At 37.7% G+C, this 22,796-nt stretch overlaps 1 protein-coding gene across 1 annotated transcript in view; it reads left to right on the forward strand.

Annotated features, from left to right (window-relative positions):
* The first annotated feature begins 12,876 nt into the window (after nucleotides 1-12,876).
* Nucleotides 12,877-22,796, forward strand: part of PRDM6 (PR/SET domain 6) — a 120,323-nt gene continuing 110,403 nt past the window's right edge. Inside the window, exons 1-2 of the mRNA XM_063456944.1 lie at nucleotides 12,877-13,078; nucleotides 15,164-15,632. Of these exons, the coding sequence (XP_063313014.1) occupies nucleotides 15,173-15,632 (460 nt within the window). The 5' untranslated portion in view covers nucleotides 12,877-13,078; nucleotides 15,164-15,172. The remainder of the gene's footprint in view (nucleotides 13,079-15,163; nucleotides 15,633-22,796) is intronic.

The following is a 22,796-nucleotide window of genomic DNA, read 5'->3' on the forward strand; positions in this document are numbered from 1 at the left end:
ATATGCACATAAAATCAAAATGTATGGCACAACACCACCAATAAAATCATGTAAACTTAGCAACTGGTACAAATACTCTCCTTTTTCCATTTATATATGTTTATCTAAAGTAATACCACTGCAAACATATGTCACACGGATAATGATACTGTAAAATGAGAGACTCCCTATAAGGCAAAGGATGATGCAAAGATTCACGATGGTATTTAGGGTTCTGCAAATGGCAAGTTCTATTTTTATCCAGTGACAGCTCCCACATTATCAACTAATTAAGGCAGTTCACGCATGAATGTACACACATAGTCCACACAATTACTTGGTTAATTCACTTGAACGGATCCGATTATGTGACAAGTGGACCATTGGTAGTATTATTTTCTGTTTACTATCAATAGTTACAGTAGTTTAAAATTATAGGAAAACAAAAGGTTACACTGATTGTATTCTATAAATCTTTCTTTTATTAATGGTCTATAGACCAGAATGAACATTTAAAGGACCATCTCAATTAAGTGGTCTGGACAGTAGTGTATCCTGGTTTTGTGCTGCCCTAGGCATGACAAAACTCAGGCACCCCCTCCCCCCACCACCCCGCCTTCTAAATACACATTCACTGACAGACACATGTACACTCAGTGTCAGACATACACTTTCACTGACAGACACACATACACTAGCTAACAGACATACACACTCACTAACAGACATACACACTCACTAACAGACACAAACAGTCACTAGCAGACACACACAGTCACTAACATACATGCATACACTCTCACTAACAGACATGCATACACAGTAACAGACACACATACTAACACACTCACTAACAGAGACAGACATGCATACACACTAACAGACATGCATACACACTCACTAACAGACACACACACTAACAGACACACACACACACACAATTTAACAGACACACACATAGTAACACACTCCCTAACAGACACACACACTAACAGACACACACACACACACACACACTCACTAACAGACACACACATAGTAACACACTCCCTAACAGACAGACACACATACACTAACAGACACACACACTAACACACTCACATGTTTTTAATTCAATCTCCCAGCCTCCCTACCTTTGGGAATGCTGGGGTGGTTTATCACTTTTCCTCGTGTCCAGTGAGGCTGCTGGGTGGCTGGCCGGTCACTGCAGTCGGCGAGGGAGTACTGAACTTCCTGTTCAGCTCCCTCGCGCGCCGCGTAGGGGTGCCAGGGCCGGAATGACGTCATATTCTGGCAAGGAGGATTAGTGCTCCCTCGCCGTCCGCCCCCGGTGCCAGCCTGGGGGACCCTAAGGTGGCCACCCGGGACCCAGGACAAGAGGCTGGCAAGGCATTTGTCAGGGCAATCGGGGGGCGGCTTTTTTTTGCCGCCCCCCAGAAAATGCTGTCCAAGGCAAATACCTTGTTTGCCTCGGGGTAAACACACCCCTGGGTCTGGATGCAGTTGTTCTGGGATTTTAACCCTGCAATGCAAAACTACTATAGTTGCATTGCAGAGTAAACATACAACTAGTGGTTGTCTTCCAGACAGCCACTAGACGCGTTTCCTGTAGAACAATCGAAACATTGAATTCAATACTTTAATATGAGAAGCATTCACAGCGCAGCGGCATTCGCAGCGCATGCACACCAGTCTCCAATGCTCCTTTATGAGGAGTATTGGATTGCCGTCAGTGAGAAAGCCAGATGAAGTTGCGGGAAGCTCAGCAGCCGGCAGCACTTAGATATATAGATTTTTAAAACTGCCTATTGCCAGCAGACAGCTAAAAGTAAACGGACAAAGGCAGTCTCTGTGTGGCGAAATTTGGGTCCCCAAGGTCTACTGTGTTAATAGCACTATACCCACACTCCATGTGCAGTGGGGATGCGTTGACGAATGAGATACAGGTTCTTTAGGACCGCCTTTTAATAAATAGGCCTTTAATTATGTTCCTCTTAGTGCTGGACATTGTCAATTAAGAGAAGAACCAAATACAAATCTTCATTCTAAAGCTTCTCGTGGGGAAGAGGGGGGTAATTGAGATTTAGGGTTCAAATAATAGAATATTTTTTTGTGTGTTGATTGAAATGATGAGTTGCTACACAATGCTGTTGTGGAGTAAAATTCATATCAGGCTCAGCCAACAACTATGCAATTGTCTAGAGTCAGTCATTTCCCACTTATGCATTATGGCAAGTGGTTGCCTCACTATGCCATTACATCAGATATGAAATTTTACTCCCATCAGCCTCAGCCAGAGACTCATCGAGTTATCATGTACATAAGTAAAAACAACCTGAAATTAGTTATGGTTTTATCCTTTAGCAGAGAGCAAGAGAGTTAAATTGCAGGTCTATTTACTAAAATACATATTGTAGTGAATTCAAATTCAAATGGCAAAATCCAGGCTAAAGTAGTCAAGCTGTGGCTGTAGTTGTACTAAGATGAAGTTGCAGTAAACTAATGTGGTTATGATGCTAGAATGACCTTTTAAATGGATACTATAGTGCCAGAAATACAAAGCTGTATTCTGGCATTATCGCTCCCCCTGCCTCCTCTCTTCCTCGCCCGGATAAATAAATGGATAAAAAACCTTTATTTACTTACCTGATCTCAGCGCCGATGTCCCTTGGCGCTGTACTGACGCCTCGCACCTTCCGACCCTCCTAGACCTTCCCATAGGAAAGCATTGAATTAAAGTTTTTTATAGGGGGGGAAATCTGATGCTGGGTGTCCTCATGCAGAGCGTGAGAACGTCCAGCATCAGATACCAGACCAAAGTTCTGTTTCAATCCAGGAGGCACTCTAGTGGCTGACTTAGTGCTGCAATGTAAATATTGCAGTTTCTCCTTGGAACTGCAATGTTTAACATTACAGCACTAGGTGTAAAAGGGACACTGCACCCATACCACTTCAATGAATGTCCCTTTAAGGTAAAGGTCAGCGAAGGCAACCTCTGACACTCCAGGTGTTGAGGACTACATTTCCCATGATGCTTTGCTAACCTTATGGGACATGTAGTACACAACACCTGGAGTGCCATGGATCCAGCCCTTCTGACAGCATATTTGTGACATTCTGCTGAGCTAAGAAAAGAAAGTGAAGTCAAATGGAATTTTGAATTTAAAGGAGCACTACACTGCCCAAACAAAATCCCTGTTTAGAAGATATACCCCAGTGAAAACATGCATCCTTTTAATGCTGCATTTTTTTTTTCCATTGGTGGTATATATAAAAATGTCTTTATAAAAATAGCTTGCAAAAACTACAGATCTCTTTTCTGCACCATTTGCAAGCCCAATCGCAGACTTACCAATGCAGCTGAATGAGACAGGTGCATATGCCATCTAAGTTTTCAGAGTTTATTATTCAAAGTTGCATAATCACATACCGTGTTTCCCCGAAAATACACCCTACGCCGAAAATAAGCCCTAGCTGAAATTTCGGGGTGGGCTGCAATATAAGCCCTACCCCGAAAATAAGACCTAGGCATTGCACCTTTGCGGCCCGGCGGGACTTCCTTCTTCTATGAGGAGGAGGGGGAGGAGCGTTGCGGGCCGCGGCATCGCGCAACGTGATGACGACGCGCGCAGCGCCGTCAGTCTGCCTTCACAGATCTTCAGCGGAAGGATCCATTTCCGGGCGGTGAGGCACCCAGTGGTCGGACTCGGCGGGCAAGGAAGGCATCTTTGAAATGTGAGTAGATATTTTATGTCTGGGACTGAATAAATTAAAGGGGGGGGTTAATTAATTAAAGGGGGCGGTGAATTAATTAAAGAGGGGGTGAATTAATTAAAGGGTGGGCTGGATTAATTAGAGGGGGTGGATTTATTAAAGGGGGTGGATTTATTAAAGGGGGTGTATTAATTAAAGGGGGGGTGGATTAATTAAAGGGGGGTGGATTAATTAGAGGGGGTGGATTAATTAGAGGGGGTGGATTTATTAAAGGGGGTGGATTAATTAGAGGGGGTGGATTAATTAGAGGGGTTGGATTAATTAAAGGGGGGTGGATTAATTAGAGTGGGTGGATTAATTAAAGAGGGGGTGGATTAATAAGAGGGGGTGGATTAATTAGAGGGGGTGGATTAATTAGAGGGGTTGGATTAATTAAAGGGGGGTGGATTAATTAGAGTGGGTGGATTAATTAGAGGGGGTGGATTAATAAGAGGGGGTGGATTAATTAGAGGGGGTGGATTTATTAAAGGGGGCTGTATTTATTAAAGGGGGTGGATTAATTAGAGGGGGTGGATTTATTAAAGGGGGGTGTATTAATTAGAGGGGGTGGATTAATTAGAGGGGGTGGATTCATTAGAGGGGGTGGATTCATTAGAGGGGGGTGGATTTATTAAAGGAGGGGTGGATTAATTAGAGGGGGTGGATTAATTAGAGGGGGTGGATTTATTAAAGGGGGTGGATTAATTAGAGGGGGGGTTCAATGTACATACCGGTACCGTAAATAAATAAGCCCTACCCTGAAAATAAGCCCTAGTGTGTTTTTTGTGACTAAAATTAATATAAGACCCGGTCTTATTTTCGGAGAAACACGGGTAGCTGAAACGAGACTTGCGTCCATCAAGTTCAGCCTTTCTCACGTTTGATTTTCTTGTGTTTCCAAAGTAAGGCAGAAAGCCCAGTCTGAGGCACTTCCAATTTTGCAACAAACTAAAATCCTTTTTGACCCCAGAATGGCATTCAGATATCTCCTTGAATGAAGAAGCTATTACCCCACTAATTAAAAATTATTTCCCTGTATGTTATTTTTTCACAAGTTTTTATCTAATTGCCTTTTCACAATCTTTATAGACTCTGATAAAACCACCTCTTTAGGCAGAGAATTTCACATCCTTAATGTTCATGAATAGACTTTCAGACGATGGTTTGTATTGGCCCCGCATACATTTGTATAATGCTATTATATCCCCTCTGAGGCACCTTTTTTCCAAACTAAAGAGATTTACATTTGTTAACCTTTCTTCATAACTAAAATACTCCTTTCCTTTTATCAATCTTGTAGCCCAACTCTTTCTAGTGCCATAATATCCTTCTTTAGAAAATGTGCCCAAAATTACACAGCATATTCAAGGAGTGGTCTTAACAGTGATTTATAAAGAAGAATTAATTTGCCTATTTATACATGACAGTACCTTACAGGCCATAGCAACCGGCGATTGACATTGAACATTGTTGCCTCGTTTGTTGTCTATAACAATTCTCAAATCCTTCTTGTGTGTTGTTATTCCTAATTCGCTACAATTTAGAGTGTAAGTTGCTTGTGAATTCTTTACCCGAAGTGCATAACTTTGTATTTTTCTACATTCAATTTCATCTGCCATTTGAGTATCCATTCTGCCAGTCTATCTAAACCCATATGCAGCGACATATTATCTTGCTCACATTATATTACTTTACAGAGTTTTGTGTCATCTGCAAACACTGAAACATGTCTTTCGACGCTTATTTGAAGATCATTCATAAACATGTTAAATAGATGCGGTCCCAGAACAGAACCCTGAGGTATACCACTTACCACCTATGTCCAGCTTGAAAATTTACCATTAATGACAACTCTCTGTACTCTATCTTTAAGCCAATGTTCTACCCAAGAACAAGTATTTTCATCTAGACCGATTTCTTTTAGTTTGAACACTAACCTAGTGAGTAGGAAATAGAAGTGGGTCATGTATAGAGTCCCGCAAGGGGAAACTAACATGAGGAGAGCTCCACTGTATAAGAAATGAGGAAGGGGGGCCCTAACTTTAATCAATCTAAGGATAAAAAGGGATATGCAAACAAAAAGTATAACTTGAAAAAAGGGGGATCTACTAAACGGTGCCCAGGGGATCAATTGTCTGGAGTACTAGCTAGCATCTAAGTTCCAGTTCCCTTAGTGTCCAAATGACGGGAAGGTAGTGTAAACGAAGTTTGGGAGGGAAAGAGGCACAGGGTCTCCAGAGAACAAGGGACCGGGTAATTTGGTCTAAACGCAGATGAAAATAAATAGATCTCTCAATTCACCCTAAGAGTTACCTCGACACCGTGGTGTGACCACTAGTGTCTACCGGAACCAACTCTCCCGACTCAAGTTATAAATAAATAAATAAACACCTAAAATTCAATAACCATAGTGGTAACAAAAATAGAAAAGTGCTACTTGATTTTTGGGTGTTTATTAATTTAATGGACCCTCATGCATACATTTTCTATTTTTTCTTTAAGACTTTTTTTCTTTATGCTTTTACTATGCATTGAAAGCAAGCTTCAATATTAGCACTTTGACAGCAGTCTAAACTCTTGTTGTTAAAATGTCATAGTATTGCAGTAACCATGCCTTAAAACGTTTTTTGTACATATGTCATTCTTATCGCATTCACCTTATCCTGGTTCTGAAATGGTTATTAGGAAACGTATCAGTCATTCTAAATATATTTTCTATTCAAACCTTTTTCAAGAAGTATAATGAGTACATTTTCCTTTTAGCTGTATTAAGAAATCATATACTGAGGTTTTTTTTTTTTTTTTTTCTGATTTATAAACTGAAGATACATAGAAATGGATTTTCAGAATTAAAATTAGGTAATGGAAGGCTTCCAGAAGCAGTCCTGTTTATAAGAACAATCTATTAACCCCACTACCAGCAAGGCGTTTGGAACTGAATAGAGATGAATGCCCTCTAGCGGTAAACCTGTGCAAATACCGCATGTAAACTCACAGGTGCTTTGACAAGAGGCTACTAGCCTTTAAGGCCTGTCAATAAAAAGAAGAGACTCAGTGGTTTATTCACTAAACAGAGAATTGCAGCTGGTGTGAAAACTGGATGGCAATGTGAATCTTGTGGCTAGAACAGCTCAAGTAAAGTCACAGATTGGCTATTCTTGCAATTTGATCAATTTGATTTTCCCCACATTGTGCACTGCTATAGTCTGTGTATTCTCTATGTTTGATTGTCTTTTTCAAATTCTTGACTTTGCCAAGGGATGAAATGGTTTATATAGATCATATGACCTAGAGGGTTTCCTTAAAATATCACAGTATTTTTTCTGTTTAAACATATTGATTGTTGTTATGAATCTAAAATGTATAAATGTACAGCATTAATTATGTAAACCATGTGTGTCTATGTGTATGTGCGTGCTTGTGTGTTTGTTTTAAATTATTATACACAATATTTTATTTTGATAGAAATTGATGTAAAGCACAATTTTACATTGATACACGAGAATCTGAGAAAGAAAGAAAGAAAGAAAAAGAAAGAAAGAAAAAAAAAAGTGGCTTCATGGAGGCAGACACACAGAGATCAGACCGACAGACAAACAAACAATGCGGAGAAACATAATGCAATGAGAGACACCACAAGCAGAAAGTGAGAAACACAAACAGTAAGAGAACACAAATACAAACAGATAGAAAGAGCAGAGAGACAGAGAGAACAAATAGAATATAGACATGGAGAACAGAGACAGACATACAGACAGACACAGCCGAGGGACAGCAGAAAGACAAACATACAAAACGTTGAGGGACAGACTTACAGTCGGAGGAAGCAGAAATAAAAAAGAGGGTACTGTTGGACACTAAAGACACATTATTATTATTTTTTTTTACCAGTTTAGACAGCAGCACAGAGGTCGTGTTAAGAAATGATCACAGTCAGTAAAGTATACAGATATAAGACCTGAGTGACAATCAGGATTTGCATGTATGATTGATTGATTGCACCTAGTTTTTAATATCCAGGCTCCTGCTGTGAAATGGGTGGGACAAGGGACAGCACGAGGGCTGGGGTGACACGGGTCCCCATTTCTCCCAGTAGAATAAAATGTCTATATTAATGAATTATTAACTCTGCCGACCATGACCTTAAAACTATAATCAGAAGATGCTTTGGGGACAAAGGAAAAGCTGTAGAATTCTGTATTGGACTCCTGTCAAACGCCAGCAGCCCATTTGTCTTTGGTAGGATGGGGAGAATTAATTAATATGAAATGCAAACTTTTTAATTGAGTGTCAAACGAAATCAGATGAGATGGGACCCTGGATGGGAGCTGGGGTGGTTCTCCTGCGGGGTCTCTGCTCTCCCGGGGAAATGATAAATTCAAGGAGTTAATTTATTGATCCCATATCCTTTCTATGCTGCTGTTATTGTACGGGTCATAAATCAATGGAGAAAAAACATCCCCAGGTCTCCTCTCTGATCTCTCTCCTAATAATACACTTCCACACACCTTGTTTCTACAAACCAAATTTCCCAGCTATGTCCCTAATCGATCAGCTGGGGATGAACATTAGTTTAAGACTTTGATAGCCTGTTAAGTGGCCACAAGTAGGATTTTTACTCTGTGCTAGAGATTACGTGTTATATGGGAAGCAGCAAGTCAGTTCTCTAGTAAACGTTTAATAATAAAATGTAATATGTGAAAAGCGAAGATAATGGACAAGCTACATTTTAAAAAACAAACAAAAAACAACTAATCAATAGAACGAAACCTGCCATGTTTATATACCATCACTCTCAGCCAGCCAGGATCTCGCAGCGCGTGGTGGGAGTATTAGTCACTCTAGAGTGACCACATATTATATATCATTGGCAAGGATGCTGGTATATATCATATGTAAATAAATTATATCGAATGGGCCAAGTTAAAGGGGGTTTGAGAGGGATGAGGCATTAAATGCAAGACTTCAAGAAGGTTCTCCAGTGCATGACAAAGAGAGAATGGAATTAATTATTATTATTATTATTATTATTATTATTATTATTATTATTATCTTTACTGTGATTATTATTTTTATTATTTAACTCCACTGCAACGATTAACACATAGGAAACAAATACCATCAAATAAGACCGGGCTAGGTTGGATGATTGGTGTTATAGTCCTCGGTGGCTGGAATTTTTTGTTTTCCTCTAGCGGGGATCAGTCATTTTTATTAGTAATTGTATTTATCAGTAATTTCCACATATTGCAAAAGTTAAGAAGTCAAAACTAAGAAGATCCGCCTGTGCGAGATCGGTGATAGCAATGGGTGTAATACAATCAATCATGTTTACGCAGAGGGACAATGTATCAAGGCAAAGTTAGGGCAATATGCAGCAATCACCATAGTAACCAATGCGCCAGTGTGCAGTTTGCTCCCTATTTAGCATTTAGCGCCAGTTTTACCTTCACCATGGCCCAGGGAGGGCAGGCTAGCTATTGCCAATAATGGCCAGTCGTGTCCTCTGATATAGGAAGCTAGCAGCTGGGAACTTCTGGGTAACACTGCTCTAAATACTAACGAGGATCACCAACAAACTCAGCGGCCAGACGACATGAATACATATAATACAGTACACAATTTATCCCATCACACGTCTACCCTGTCCAACTCAAATACTTAGAGAGATTTATCAAAATCTCTGTTCTAAATAAAAATGTATACAAAAATGTTAAACAGAATGTGCCTGCAGGTTCCACTGGGTTCCATGGTGATTGCCACAATAATTTATACCACATTCGAAAAAAGAACACCTTGATAAATCTCCTCACTACTACACTATGTGACTGTACCACTATCACTCCACTAATGCACTATGTCACGGTCCCACTCTCACTACACCACTACACAATGTCACTGTTTCACTCTCACTACACTATGTCTCTGTCTTACTTTCACTCCACTACTACACTATGTCACTGTCCCCCTATCACTTCACTACTACACTAGGTCACTGTCATACTCTTACTGCACTACTACACTATGTCACTGTTCCACTATCACTCCACTACTACACTACGTCACTGTCCCACTCTCACTCCACCACTACACTATGTCACTGTCCCACTCTCACTCCACTACTACACAATGTCACTGTCCCACTCTCACTCCACTAGTACACTATGTCACTGTCCCACTCTCACGGCACTACTATACTATGTCACTGTTCCACTATCACTCCACTACTACACTGTGTCACTGTCCTACTCTCACTACACGTCTTCACTATGCCACTGTCTCACTACACTGGTTTACCTTCACAATGGATTACCCATATAAAACGTTACGTAATCCAACTACAATGTAACTATTCAGTCACAGTCGTTCTCTATGACATCACTTATACTCTCAGTACTTCATTGATAAATATTTATAATATGCTAAAATGAACTATCTCAGTGCTGTTTGACACCACAGCTACATAATACTCGACACTTTTTGTAATATTACCTACCATTACCACCATATAATAACACCTTCTACACAGCTCCTATACAAAGCTGCTGGGCTATACCGCGGGTGCACTCAATACTATAAATACTATATAATAAACACCATATGTAAAAGCATATAATAAATACTATACAAGTAAATGACATATATAATATATAATACTCACTGGCACCTTTTAATGTATATACTTCTAGTATTTATATCATAGGTTAGAAATTAGCTGTTATTTGTTACTCTTTTGCTGTCATTGTACAGACTTTCAGCCTCAATATGTCACCCTATATACCATTAGCACACAATACCAGCCAAGACTGCAAATATACCATCTGAAAGAGAGGAAATGCACACATACCGTACATATCATGCACCAATGTGTGTACTGTATGCGTTTTATAATTTGTACATAAAGTAACATTTTATTCCGTTTATTGTTTATAATCCCCAGCTATAATACTGAGTCCTGACACGTTCAATAAGATTTGTAAAGGGCTGAGTGTGTAGGATATATTATTTCTAACTCTTGCTGGGATTTACAGATCTGGGGTAACATTTTAAGCAGATTTAGAGAAATGCTAGAGAAGATTAATATATAAAAAATTAAACTATTAGGAAAAAAAATTATAAAAAATTTGACACAAATTTAGAGAAATTCCAGAACAGCTCGTTATAGAAAATAATTAAGAATCTGTTATTAGTTTGACTATAATTCAAAGAGTATTTGAGGGACATCATAGAGCAAATTGAATTGGAATTCAAACTTTAATTTAATTCAAGCTTCTGATAGTTTAGAGAAGATTGGAGAGAGAGGGGAATCAAAGCTGTGATGATAATTCCATGATTTAGGGAGAACTTGAAGGTGATCCTTAATTTGAAAGAGTAGCAAAAAAATAAAAAAAATAAAAAACACAAAACAGTATGACCTTTGCTGTTTCAACAGACTCGTAAATGATCCATACTGCAAAATGATAAACCCCCCACAAATAATCATGTAAAAATTACAATGTAAGGAGAATTATGAAGAAATAACTGAACAGTTTAATGGTCAAAATAACAAGAATTAAACAGATATTGGGGGATAGCAGACTAGGGAACCCATCAGGGAGAATTACAAGCTTAGTTAGTGTTTAGCAGACTTTGGACAAATTGCTGTAAGGGAAGGCAGTGTGCTGCTCGACTTTCAAGTTGGTTTAAGTTATTAGTGATTTCACTTGCAGAATCTGTCAACCCCCAAACTCTGTTTTCCTTGGTCATAGGTGTTATCAATCCACATTGAGGGAGACTGATCACCTTGTCAAAATGAAGGAGCCGAAACGTTTCCAGCAATGCTTAGTTCATATTTGTGCGAAAGGTGTCATAAAACAGAGTGTGAGACAACACAAACATTCCTTCTGTCTGTGTGTGCTACCCACACTAAAAAAAAAAACACTATGAGGGTTTAGATTTACTAGATTCGGAATATCCATCCAGTCCTATTTAAAATCTAGTTAGTGCAAATGTAGTCTAGTGGCAAATATTCTCCTTTAAGGTATTTTTTTAAGGAAACTGAAATAAACTTTATTGCACTGGTGAAATAAAATATAATATTGCATGTACAGTCAGTATATCATTAAGCTGTGCTGCAATACAATATTTTTTTTTAACTGGATAAAGATTTTTAGAACTATAATTCATGTGATTATATTAACTAATATATTTTATATTATTTGAAAATGTTATTGGAAATTCAGTTCCCACGATTTAGAATATTATACCAGTGACGCCCATGTAATATATTGTCATCAGGTGTGATATACGGGCCGTCTTGTAGAAATCAGCCTAATGTATAAATACGTACATATACAGTGAATTTTAAATATAAAGTGTAGTTTGTTCTATGCTCAGAAATGTCTATGTTTTACATTGTAGCAGCATACGTTATATTATGATTGTTATAACTGACATACTTGTATTGGACTGCGGTAACAATGCAATAAAATAACAATTTTCACAAGTAATGTATAATAAATATCACAATGACACATTTCCAAAGAGTCTTCAGATAAGAAATTAAATCTAAACTGTGAAGAAACTGTTAATTCAATAAATTGTATTATTAACGAAAGGAAATAAATTCACTCTCTCATAAATTAATTTAAAATAAATCTGATGTTCAATATTCAGCGTTTCAAATACATCTTTAAAAATAACACACACACACACACACACACACATATATGTATGTATACACACTCTATCTCTCTCTCCTCTCTCTCTCACACACACACACACAGATATATTCATACACATACACATACACATACATACTCACTCACACATACACACACATAATGTTGAATACATAGATGAGTAGAGAAATGTTTTTTGTTTTTAAATTCAGCTATATTGACCTACAGTTTATACAGAGTGACAGTACTTAAATATATCCCTAAATAAAATAAATCATAAGCTTTAGCTATAGATGAAGGTACAATTGTCCCAAATCGTGTTTAGTGGAATAGAAAGCAGAGCATCCATGGGAGCTATTAAGTTACCTGCATTACAGAGTGGTCCTGTGTTAGTGAAGGGTTAACCTCTCACTGTGTCCCCCCTCACTGTAGGGCTGTAGACACAGACACTGGTACAGCCCACGTGTGCAGCAGGAGTGTGTCAGAGAGCAGCACAGCATCCAGCACTGCACAGTGTGATCAGACCCTGCCCAGCTCTCACACAGCCCACACTGCACAGCCTGGCTCCCCATCAGCCTCCCCAGCAACTTCCCAACCAGCCTCCTCACCTCACTCTGGAGGTCCCCGGCAGAGATCTGGACTTGTACACGTTTCTGGGGGATATTTCTTGGAGGGATCACCCCCAGGTGAGTGGACACTGTGTGTGTGTGTGTGTAACATGTGACAGGGATCGGATTGCTGCCTGCTGATACTGTAAACAGAAACACTCCGTCCCTGGTTGTAGAATGACGTTGTAGCCAGGGTAGTGTGAAGGGTTAATGTGTGGAATGCAGTGAAACATCTGAGTTCCAGATTGAAAGATCCGGAGTATTCGAACGTTTTAGAATCTTTTAGGTTTAGGTATAGCAGTAATCGGGGATATCATTAGGAGATAGTAGGGTCTGATTACAAACAGACATGCTGTGCTAAGAGCAAGTCACTGACATGTAGTACTGCTAGACCCACATACATAGCTTTACTGATAATATGTGAATGGAGATGTATATAGTACTACTACACTCCACTGTATATGGTACTACTACACTTCACTGTACATTACACTGGGGCAATACCTCACAGCTGCTGAAGGTACAGAGCTGTTTTACTTTTCTCTGAAACACAAACAATAACACATGGTTACCATAGGCTGCTGCTCCAATAATCTAACTTCCAGCAAAACTAGGAATTTAGTGGGGAATTATTCCCATAGTCTGCTCATGGGGCACATGGACATACTTATATTTTAAAAATTGGATGTTATTATGTTTATTTACTAAACTTCGAATTTTAATGTTGAATGTATTATAATGACCAAGTGTGGGAATGAATAGAATTATTTATTGTCTGATTGTGAAAGGTATGGGATTATTATTGTGTGCATGTAGTGGGATATAATAATGGGGGCGTCAGATGTATTCTATGTAGTGGGAGATATAGTGCTGAACAGGGGATGCATGCTATATAGTGAGATATAGTGCTGAACAGGGGATGCATGCTATATAGTGCTGAACAGTGGCAGGCAGGGAATGTGCAATTTATAGTAGGGGCACTACATCTATACTTTATAGTGGGGGATTATAGTTCAGGGTAGGGAATGTAATCTGTATATTAGTAGATTATAGTGGAGGACAGTGAATGTAATTTGTGTAGTGGGAGATTATAGTGGGAGGTTATAGTGGAGGGCAGTGAATGTAACCGGTGTAGTGGGAGATTAAAGTTGAGGGTAGTGAATATAATCAGTGTATTAGTAGATTATAGTGGAGGACACTGAATGCAATCTTTGTATGGGAGATTATAGTGGGAGATTATAGTGGAGGGTAGTGAATGTAATATGTGTATTAGTAGATTACAGTTTGAGGACAGTGAATGTAATCTGTGTATTAGTAGATTACAGTTGGAGGACAGTGAATGTAATCTGTGTATTAGTAGATTACAGTTGGAGGATAGTAAATGTAATCTGTGTGGTGGGAGATTATAGTGGAGGGCAGTGGGTGTGCTTTTGTAGTGGGGAATTATAATTGAAAGCAGTGTATGTATTCTGTGTAGTATGAGATTATAGTGGAGGGTAGTGGATGTGATTAGTGTAGTAAGATCTTATAGTGGAGGGTAGTGGATGTGATTAGTGTAGTAGGAGATTATAGTGGAGGATAGTGGATGTGATTAGTGTAGTAGGAGATTATAGTGAAGGGTAATAGATGGGATTAGTGTAGTAGGAGATTATAATATATAAATGGGTGGTATTGATTACAGTGTGGTCACAGAGAGCAGGGGATGTGATTAGTGTAGTAGGAGATTATAGTGGATGGTAGTGGATGTGATTAGTGTAGTTGGAGATTATAGTGGAGGGTAGTGGATGTGATTAGTGTAGTAGGAGATTATAGTGAAGGGTAATAGATGGGATTAGTGTAGTAGGAGATTATAAAATAGAAATGGGTGGTATTGATTACAGTGTGGTCACAGAGAGCAGGGGATGTGATTAGTGCAGTAGGAGATTATAGTGGAGGGTAGTGGATGTGATTAGTGTAGTGGGAGATTATAGTGGAGGGTAGTGGATGTGATTAGTGTAGTAGGAGATTATAGTGGAGGGTAGTGGATGTGATTAGTGTAGTAGGAGTTTATAGTAGATGTAATGGGAGATTATAATATAGAGATGGGTGGTATTGATTACAGTGTGGTCACAGAGAGTAGGGGACTTGCCCTGGACTCAGGTATTGTTGTTGTGCTCTGAACAGGTCCTGGCCATGCTGAAGCCCGGTGAAGGTGGAGGTTCCGCTTTCCTGAAGGTGGACCCAGTGTATCTCCAGCACTGGCAGCAGCTCTTCCCTCAGAACCATGTGAAGAGCGGAGTCCTCAGTCATGTACCCCATTCTGAGCGGACCGGTCCCCTGCCAGAGAGCCCTCGCCTGCGCCCAGCCTCCCTCTCTTCCATCTCTTCCTCCAGCTCCTCCACCCCATCATCTGCACCTCCTGCCCCGCCTGCCCCCCTGGCACCCGGAGTACCTTCCATGGCCACAGTTATTGGATCACTTCCTAACCCAGAGCTCACAGTCCCCCAAAGGAAGGACTTGGGGGGCTCTAAGTGTGGAGAGGGGCCACTTGGGGGCTTCCAGTGCAGCCCTGAGGAGTTGGACTACTATCTGTATGGACAACAACGGATGGAGATCATCCCGCTGAGCAACCCAACCAGCGACCCCAATAACCGTATGTACCCCAATAACTATGTGTACCCCTAATAGCTATTTGTACTCCAATAGCCATGTGTACTGCAATCACCATGTGTACCCCTAATAGCTATGTGTACTCCAATAACCATGTGCACTCCAATAACCATGTGTACTCCAATAACAATGTGCACTCCAATAACCATGTGTACTTCTAATAGCTATGTGCACTCCAATAATCATGTATACTCCAATAACCATGTGCATTCCAATAACCATGTGTACCCCTAATGACTATGTGCACTCCTATAACCATGTGTACTCCAATAATTATGTGTACTCCAATAATCACGTGTACCCCTAATAGCTATGTGCACTCCAATAACCATGTGTACCCCTATAAACAGATAACACCTCTATCTCTGCAGCTCACATACACATCCATCCATCTATCATGGAATTACCTGCACTGGGCAAGAATACAGGCAGGCAGGACTCTCACCTGAGGCATGTGTGCGGCTCTGATGGGGCAAAGTGCTACATGTTAAGATAGATTCCATTGGTTTCCATGGTGATTGCTCCTTGTTTAGCTTTTTGCCCCGGAATAGCACCGTCATTTGCAGTAACATCCAAATGTTGCCACCGACATTAAACACAAAGGATTTACTGCCTGGTATTACAGGGTTATTTACTAAAGGGAGAATTCAAAGAGAATTTCCAGTTCAAGGCCAGAACAGACAAGCTGAAAGCATAGCTGAATTAGGGATTTCTTTTCCATTTTGGCTATTTTGACCTCAAATCTGAAATTCACTTTAAATTCTCACTTTAGTGAATAACCCTGTTAGTTTCCATAGGTTAAAAGGAAAAGCTATGAAACTGCTACAGACTAAAGTAGTACAATGTATCTCTAGTGACATAGAGAAAGACAGCTGTATGGGTGAGTGCAAAATGCTATATATTGGGACAAAGAAAACTGACATCCACGGATTGTGGGAGAGGATCATGGTTTTAAAAATACATTTTCTTTAAAAATCGGTATTTTCATTATGACTCTTGTATGTTATGATCATGCTGTAAATAGCAGGTAATTCTGATAACTGTATATTAATAGCATTGGTTTCTTTAAATTCTGTATAGAATGTGTGAAATATTACACAGGTGACTGTATGTGCATTGCTCAACGCCAGGTATAGCTATAAATGTACAGGCATCTCTGGGGTACTCGGGTTTCTATGGTGTAAATATATATTATGGAAATCTAGATTGTGTTCTCAGCAGATGGGTAGTTACACTTCTGGATGTGACTAAGTAATGAGAGAATATCTCACGTTTTCTCTGCTAGTAATAATTCTACAATATTTATTGGGTATTTGTTATTTTTAGGTTTGTGTTATTAGTTAGGTTTGTGTTATTTTTTTGGCTATTTGTTATTTGTTAGGTATTTGTTAGTAGTTAGGTATTTGTTAGTAGTTAGGTTTGTGTTATTTGTTGGGTATTTGTTAGTAGTTAGGTTTGTGTTATTTGTTGAGTATTTGTTATTAGTTAGGTATTTGTTAGTTAGGTTTGTGTTATTCGTTGAGTATTTGTTATTAGTTAGGTTTGTGTTATTTGTTGGGTATTTGTTAGTAGTTAGGTTTGTGCTATTTGTTGGCTATTTGTTATTTGTTAGGTATTTGTTAGTAGTTAGTTTTGTGTTATTTGTTAGGTATTTGTTAATAAGATTGTATCATCTCAGGCATACACAGATCGAATGCTTGATATACTGTATATATTTAAGAATACATAATACACACACACACACTTACGAAACTTGCTCAAAAGTAGCAAAATACGAATTCCCTCAGTTTAGACCTGCAGAAGGACATAGCCATGTGTGATTTTCTAACAGTATCAGTAAATTGTCAGTAATATGTATTGATTTGCTCAATAAGATTAATAATTTAAATATATAATTTAATCGGCTATTCGGTTAGTGTGGAGATAAAGCCAGATTTTTTTTACGTTATTATATCATTATTATAAGGCACTGGAGAAAGGAAGGACAGACTGACTGTCTCCTCGGTGGCCAGTACCTGCCGTGCACTACTACCAGGGGGGGGGCTGGCTGTGCTTCGTGGGAGTCGTAGTTCACAGCTGGCTGTTGTAGATCGTAGGGTAACGCGTGTGCTATACCAGGTGTCATGAACTAAGCTACTATACACAGCATGGACAGTGGGTACACTGACACTATTACATGGGAGATTCATTGTATTTTATTGTAGATTATAAATATAAGATGCGTTTATGTCACTGCCTTGACTTTCTTTTTACTTAATTTAATAAAGTAATTTTAGAATAATTTACTTGGCCTTATAATTTTTTCTTGTACAAAATTAATATTCATTATAATTATTAATAACAATAATAATAATAATAATAATAATAATAATAATAATAGTGGTGGTATTATTATCCGTACAGTATTTAAAATACCCAGTAGTTAATATAGGCTGGCATGCAACATATACATTTTTTTTAAATCACAGGGTATTAGTTTTGCAAAAGCGAATTTGATAATAAGTGTGGAGGGATTTCAGAGTTCCACCCAATGTTTATTGGACATTTTAGGAATCAGTGAATTGTCTTTACCCGCAAACTCTTTTTCTTATTAAATTCTGCTTAAATCGTCACATCATTTCAAATAGAAATTATAGCTTGTGCCATTCTTAACACCGAATGAATTTAAAAGCAAATTGCTAAATTTAGACCAAAAATTGCAGTCTGAAAAACAAAAACAAATTTACAGTATTTTTGCAACGCAAATCTTTCGGTTTATATACAATTCACTGTCTATTTAACAAACAATACAATAGTATATTTTTACATCAAATAATATTTGTCTAGTAAGGAATTATTAATAAAATATTAATATTTAACAAGACTGGGAAAAGAACAATCACTAATACAAAATAACCGAAAATGATTACTTTTTTATTTTATTTTTTATTATATTTATATTATTTATCTATCTATATAACACACCATCAAATATAAAACGTATACATATATACTGTATATATACCATACATCACATACTATGTAAAATATACACAGTAGATTCTGTCTTTGATGCTCGTATTTACGTTCAGACCTTATAAGTCCAGTACAAGATGTGATTAAAGTTGCATTATATCTAATAACGAAAAAGAAGACTTCAATCAATGTAATTGTAATAGTAACCGCTTACTGTAATTGCAATCCGGTGTCTTGTCAGAATGAGGTGACAGGAGGTGATTTGGGGACCATTATAATAATATATGACATGAAACACACTTACCTTATATTAGTTACAGTCTCATTATCTTACTTTTATTAAAGGGAAATCCGATATTTGCTCAATCCATCGCTCATAGATTTAATACCCTGAAATAATGTAATATTTTATATAATGTAATATAATATATGATACAATGAAACAATGTAATACAGTATCTTAACAATGAAAGCAAACATAAATATAAATATAATATAATATATGTATATATATAAATAAATAATTGTATATATATACTAAGAATAAAAGATAGACAATAATTAAACACACACACACACACACACACACACACACAAACACACACACACTCAAAAAAAAAAAAAAAAAAACCCAACAAAATGACTTTTACTGCAGACAGTTTATTTAAACGGTGTAGCCTGGGATCAGTCAGCTTACAGTAGAGATCTGAGTGATTGAGTTTAAAAATGTTGGTGCTGAATTTCAACTTGGATTTCACTGTTTGAACGTTTTCCTGAGCTGTTTCTTGAGAGTTCCAACCAGTTCTGTCAGTCAAGGGGTTAATTCTTTATCTCTCCATCCATCCTCATTGACGTCCTATCAGTCAGTCTGTGGGGCTAACTCTCATAGTAAATGGATAACAGATCATTTTCGCTGGCTCGATACACCAAGAAAGGTGCTAAAATCCATCATCTTAATTCCTAATGGGAAAAAAAAAATGTAAAAATAAATAAATAAATGGAAATTAAAATTTATCCCCATAATTCCTAATGAGATAAAGAAATTGAAAAAAAAATAAAATAAATAAAATCTATCACGAAAAAAAAAATGTGCAAGCAACCCCCTCTACCCTCCCCCTCCAGCTCTACCCCCCCCCCCCCACCCAAAAAAAGTCACAATACTTATTAATTTATTTAATATATTTAGAGTGATGTAGGAGTTTGTAACCAGGAATACGATTAAACACAGCGATATCTGTGATCCTAAGTATGTACTAACATGTGACTGCCCTGTGTGATATTTATGTTAGCACACAGTATCTGTACAGAGAGGTTGAGGAGCATTATAACTAAGCAGAGGCCAGGGGCCCAGACAGTGTGTATTAGCTGAATGCCCCCTCACAGGGCCCAACAAGATCTGTTTTCATGAATGTCAGTATGAGAAACCCTAACATTATAATAACATAATAGTTTTCATATTCAATCAGTGAATAAACCTTCAAACCCAATCTAATGGAATCATATTGAATTGGATTGATACATTTGATTATTAGTAGTATTATGCTAATTAAGTGTAAGTGTAGCAATATATTACATATATGTATAGATATAATTGTTTTCATTATTATTATTATTAGTAGTAGCAGCAGTAATATAGGAATACTCGATACCAATATTTATTAATTACATTAATTATTCTTATTAGATGTGTAGTAGTCAGGACTGGCATGCTATATATGTGATTTAACACACCAACATGGTATCCCAGGGGTCCTGTTAAAGTAACTACTGTATATATAGCAAGGCTGCGTGCTGGCTTCAGCCTACTTTATTGAAGGGTGATTATACTTTAAATCTCACATTCAAGATGTCAGTACACAAATTAACCCCTTTCATAAAAGCATTGCGATTGGAGAAGGAGCTAGGGGTTTGTTTGAACAGCTCGCCTTAACCAGTAGAATCCTGTTTGAATCCCTGAATCTAACACTATCTCCAGGCTTCTTCCTATCTCCTTTTTATGTGCCTGCCCTGTGCCTTCTCTCTGCCTGTAGTCTGGGGATATACAGCAAGATCACAGGGCAAGTGGACCAAAGTATCTCCTCGCTGCTAAAACCTCCATCTGTTTATCCAAGAGAATCAAACTGTGTGTGAAGCTAGCTTTCGTTCTGACCTGTATCTCTTCTAAGCCAGCAGCTCCCTGATGAAGTTATAGTATGGCAGAGGCTGTCCTCTCTGTTACTTGCTATAGAAGTAACTTGCCATATAAGTGGCTCTGTGAGATTACCTGCTGGCTGCATGCTGTTTATATTTGCCTGTAGACATGGATCATACAGTGTGATATTCTGATTTTCCAACCCCCTCAATAGCACACAGTGAATGCAGTCATATATTAGATTGAGGTTAGAAAAGGTGGTGGCTGTTTATTTAAGGTGATAAAATGGTCCATCAGCAGTAATCTCCATCGATATGTGCCACAAGGAGATGAAGGATGAGGGGACAAGCCACAATTAATTGCCCTATAGTTTTGTAGGACAGAGTGGAACCAGCACAGAGTCAGCATCGATTTATGTTTCCAGCTCCTATTCATCATTTCTACATTGTATATGGGGGTCTCTGAGGGGCAAGGAGCAGGGTTTATACACACAATATTCTAGTTTTAACCTTCTCACACTGACACCAAACATTTCATTCATTAATATAATCAATTGTAAGGAAAATAAATAAATAACTTTTCTATTTTTTCCCCTGCATTTACTTTATTTTGCCTTATTTATAAAATATAAACAGATGCAGACAGACCATTCTAATGCATGACATTTGTAGAGAAGAATTGTTGCATATGATCATGTCTTCATAATGTCCTGCTGTCAGGTCAAGCTACATACATCCACCATAAAACCTGATAAAAGGTCATTATGGATGTAAAATGATGTAACATAATATGGACATAAAATAACATGTTCCTATGAAATACTACAGGGTGATGGGTATATTAGTACAATAAATAAATTTATTTATGGATCCCTATAAAAGATGCACTTTGCAAGGCATCAGTGGTTTCTAAGCAGCACTACAATATTAACTTTCTCTAAATGTCCCCAAAATAAAACAAAATATAGCAGACATAAACATAGTGTATGAGTACATTGACATGACAGTTATATAGCACAATTTTAAGCAGATCATATTTTAAATGAGGATGGGATTCCTATACAAATATGAGAAATGATATTAACACATTTTTTAAGGAAATATAAACATGCTCATATTTGAATTGCCTCCCTTAGTACCAATTACTTAGTTCATAGTATTACTTGTGTTGGACATGGCCAATTGTAGCCTAAATTATCCAATCACCACTGATTTAACAGGACATATGCATATATTTTTATAGGAATGCAAAACCCTGATTACATCAGATGATGTAAAATTATATAAAATTCTCCTTTGGTGTAGAAACACGTGATCATGTGACAGAACAGGATGACTTTCAATTACACTGATATCGATTAAAGCAAATATTTCATTGGGAATTATGGATAAATTCACCAGTATTTAAAAAAAATGTATCATATAGTATTTAGACACAAAATTAGAGTTTTGCTGAATAGGCATACTCCTTTTAAATGTACAAATATTACAATAATATAGAAAGTACATACAGCAACATTCAATAAAGCAATACACTGAGTTACAAAATCTAAAGTAAAATAGACAAGCTAAGGTTGTTAAATAATTTTTTATAGATCAGCTGTTTTCTTTTTTATTTTGTTATTCAGATTTAATTTGCTACAAAAAACCTTGATAATATTTTGCTATAACTGGACATGCAGAAACAGAACTAATAAATATTATGCAGAGATCGTCTAGATTTTAAGCTCATTTGAGCAGGGCCTTCTTCATCTCTTGTGTCTGTCAATATATTTTAACTGTCAATTACTTGTCATCTAATTTTTTAGATATCCCTGTGTAAAGTACTGCAAGAAAATAGTGTTTCTATATAAATAAAAATAATAATGTTAATAATAATAATAATAATATCAGGAATTCCACAGCTCAGTCTAGTAACATGACCCATACTTATTCAACTGTCCAGCAAAGTGGACCTGTTAATGTTTTGACACCGATGTGTCTTCATCAAGCCCTATTATGGGCTTATATCATGTAATAATAAATACATTAGAATACATTGTGGATCATGTTGAATATAGAC

The sequence above is a fragment of the Pelobates fuscus genome, chromosome 5, assembly GCF_036172605.1.
Source record: "Pelobates fuscus isolate aPelFus1 chromosome 5, aPelFus1.pri, whole genome shotgun sequence".
NCBI classification, from domain to species: Eukaryota; Metazoa; Chordata; class Amphibia; order Anura; family Pelobatidae; genus Pelobates; species Pelobates fuscus.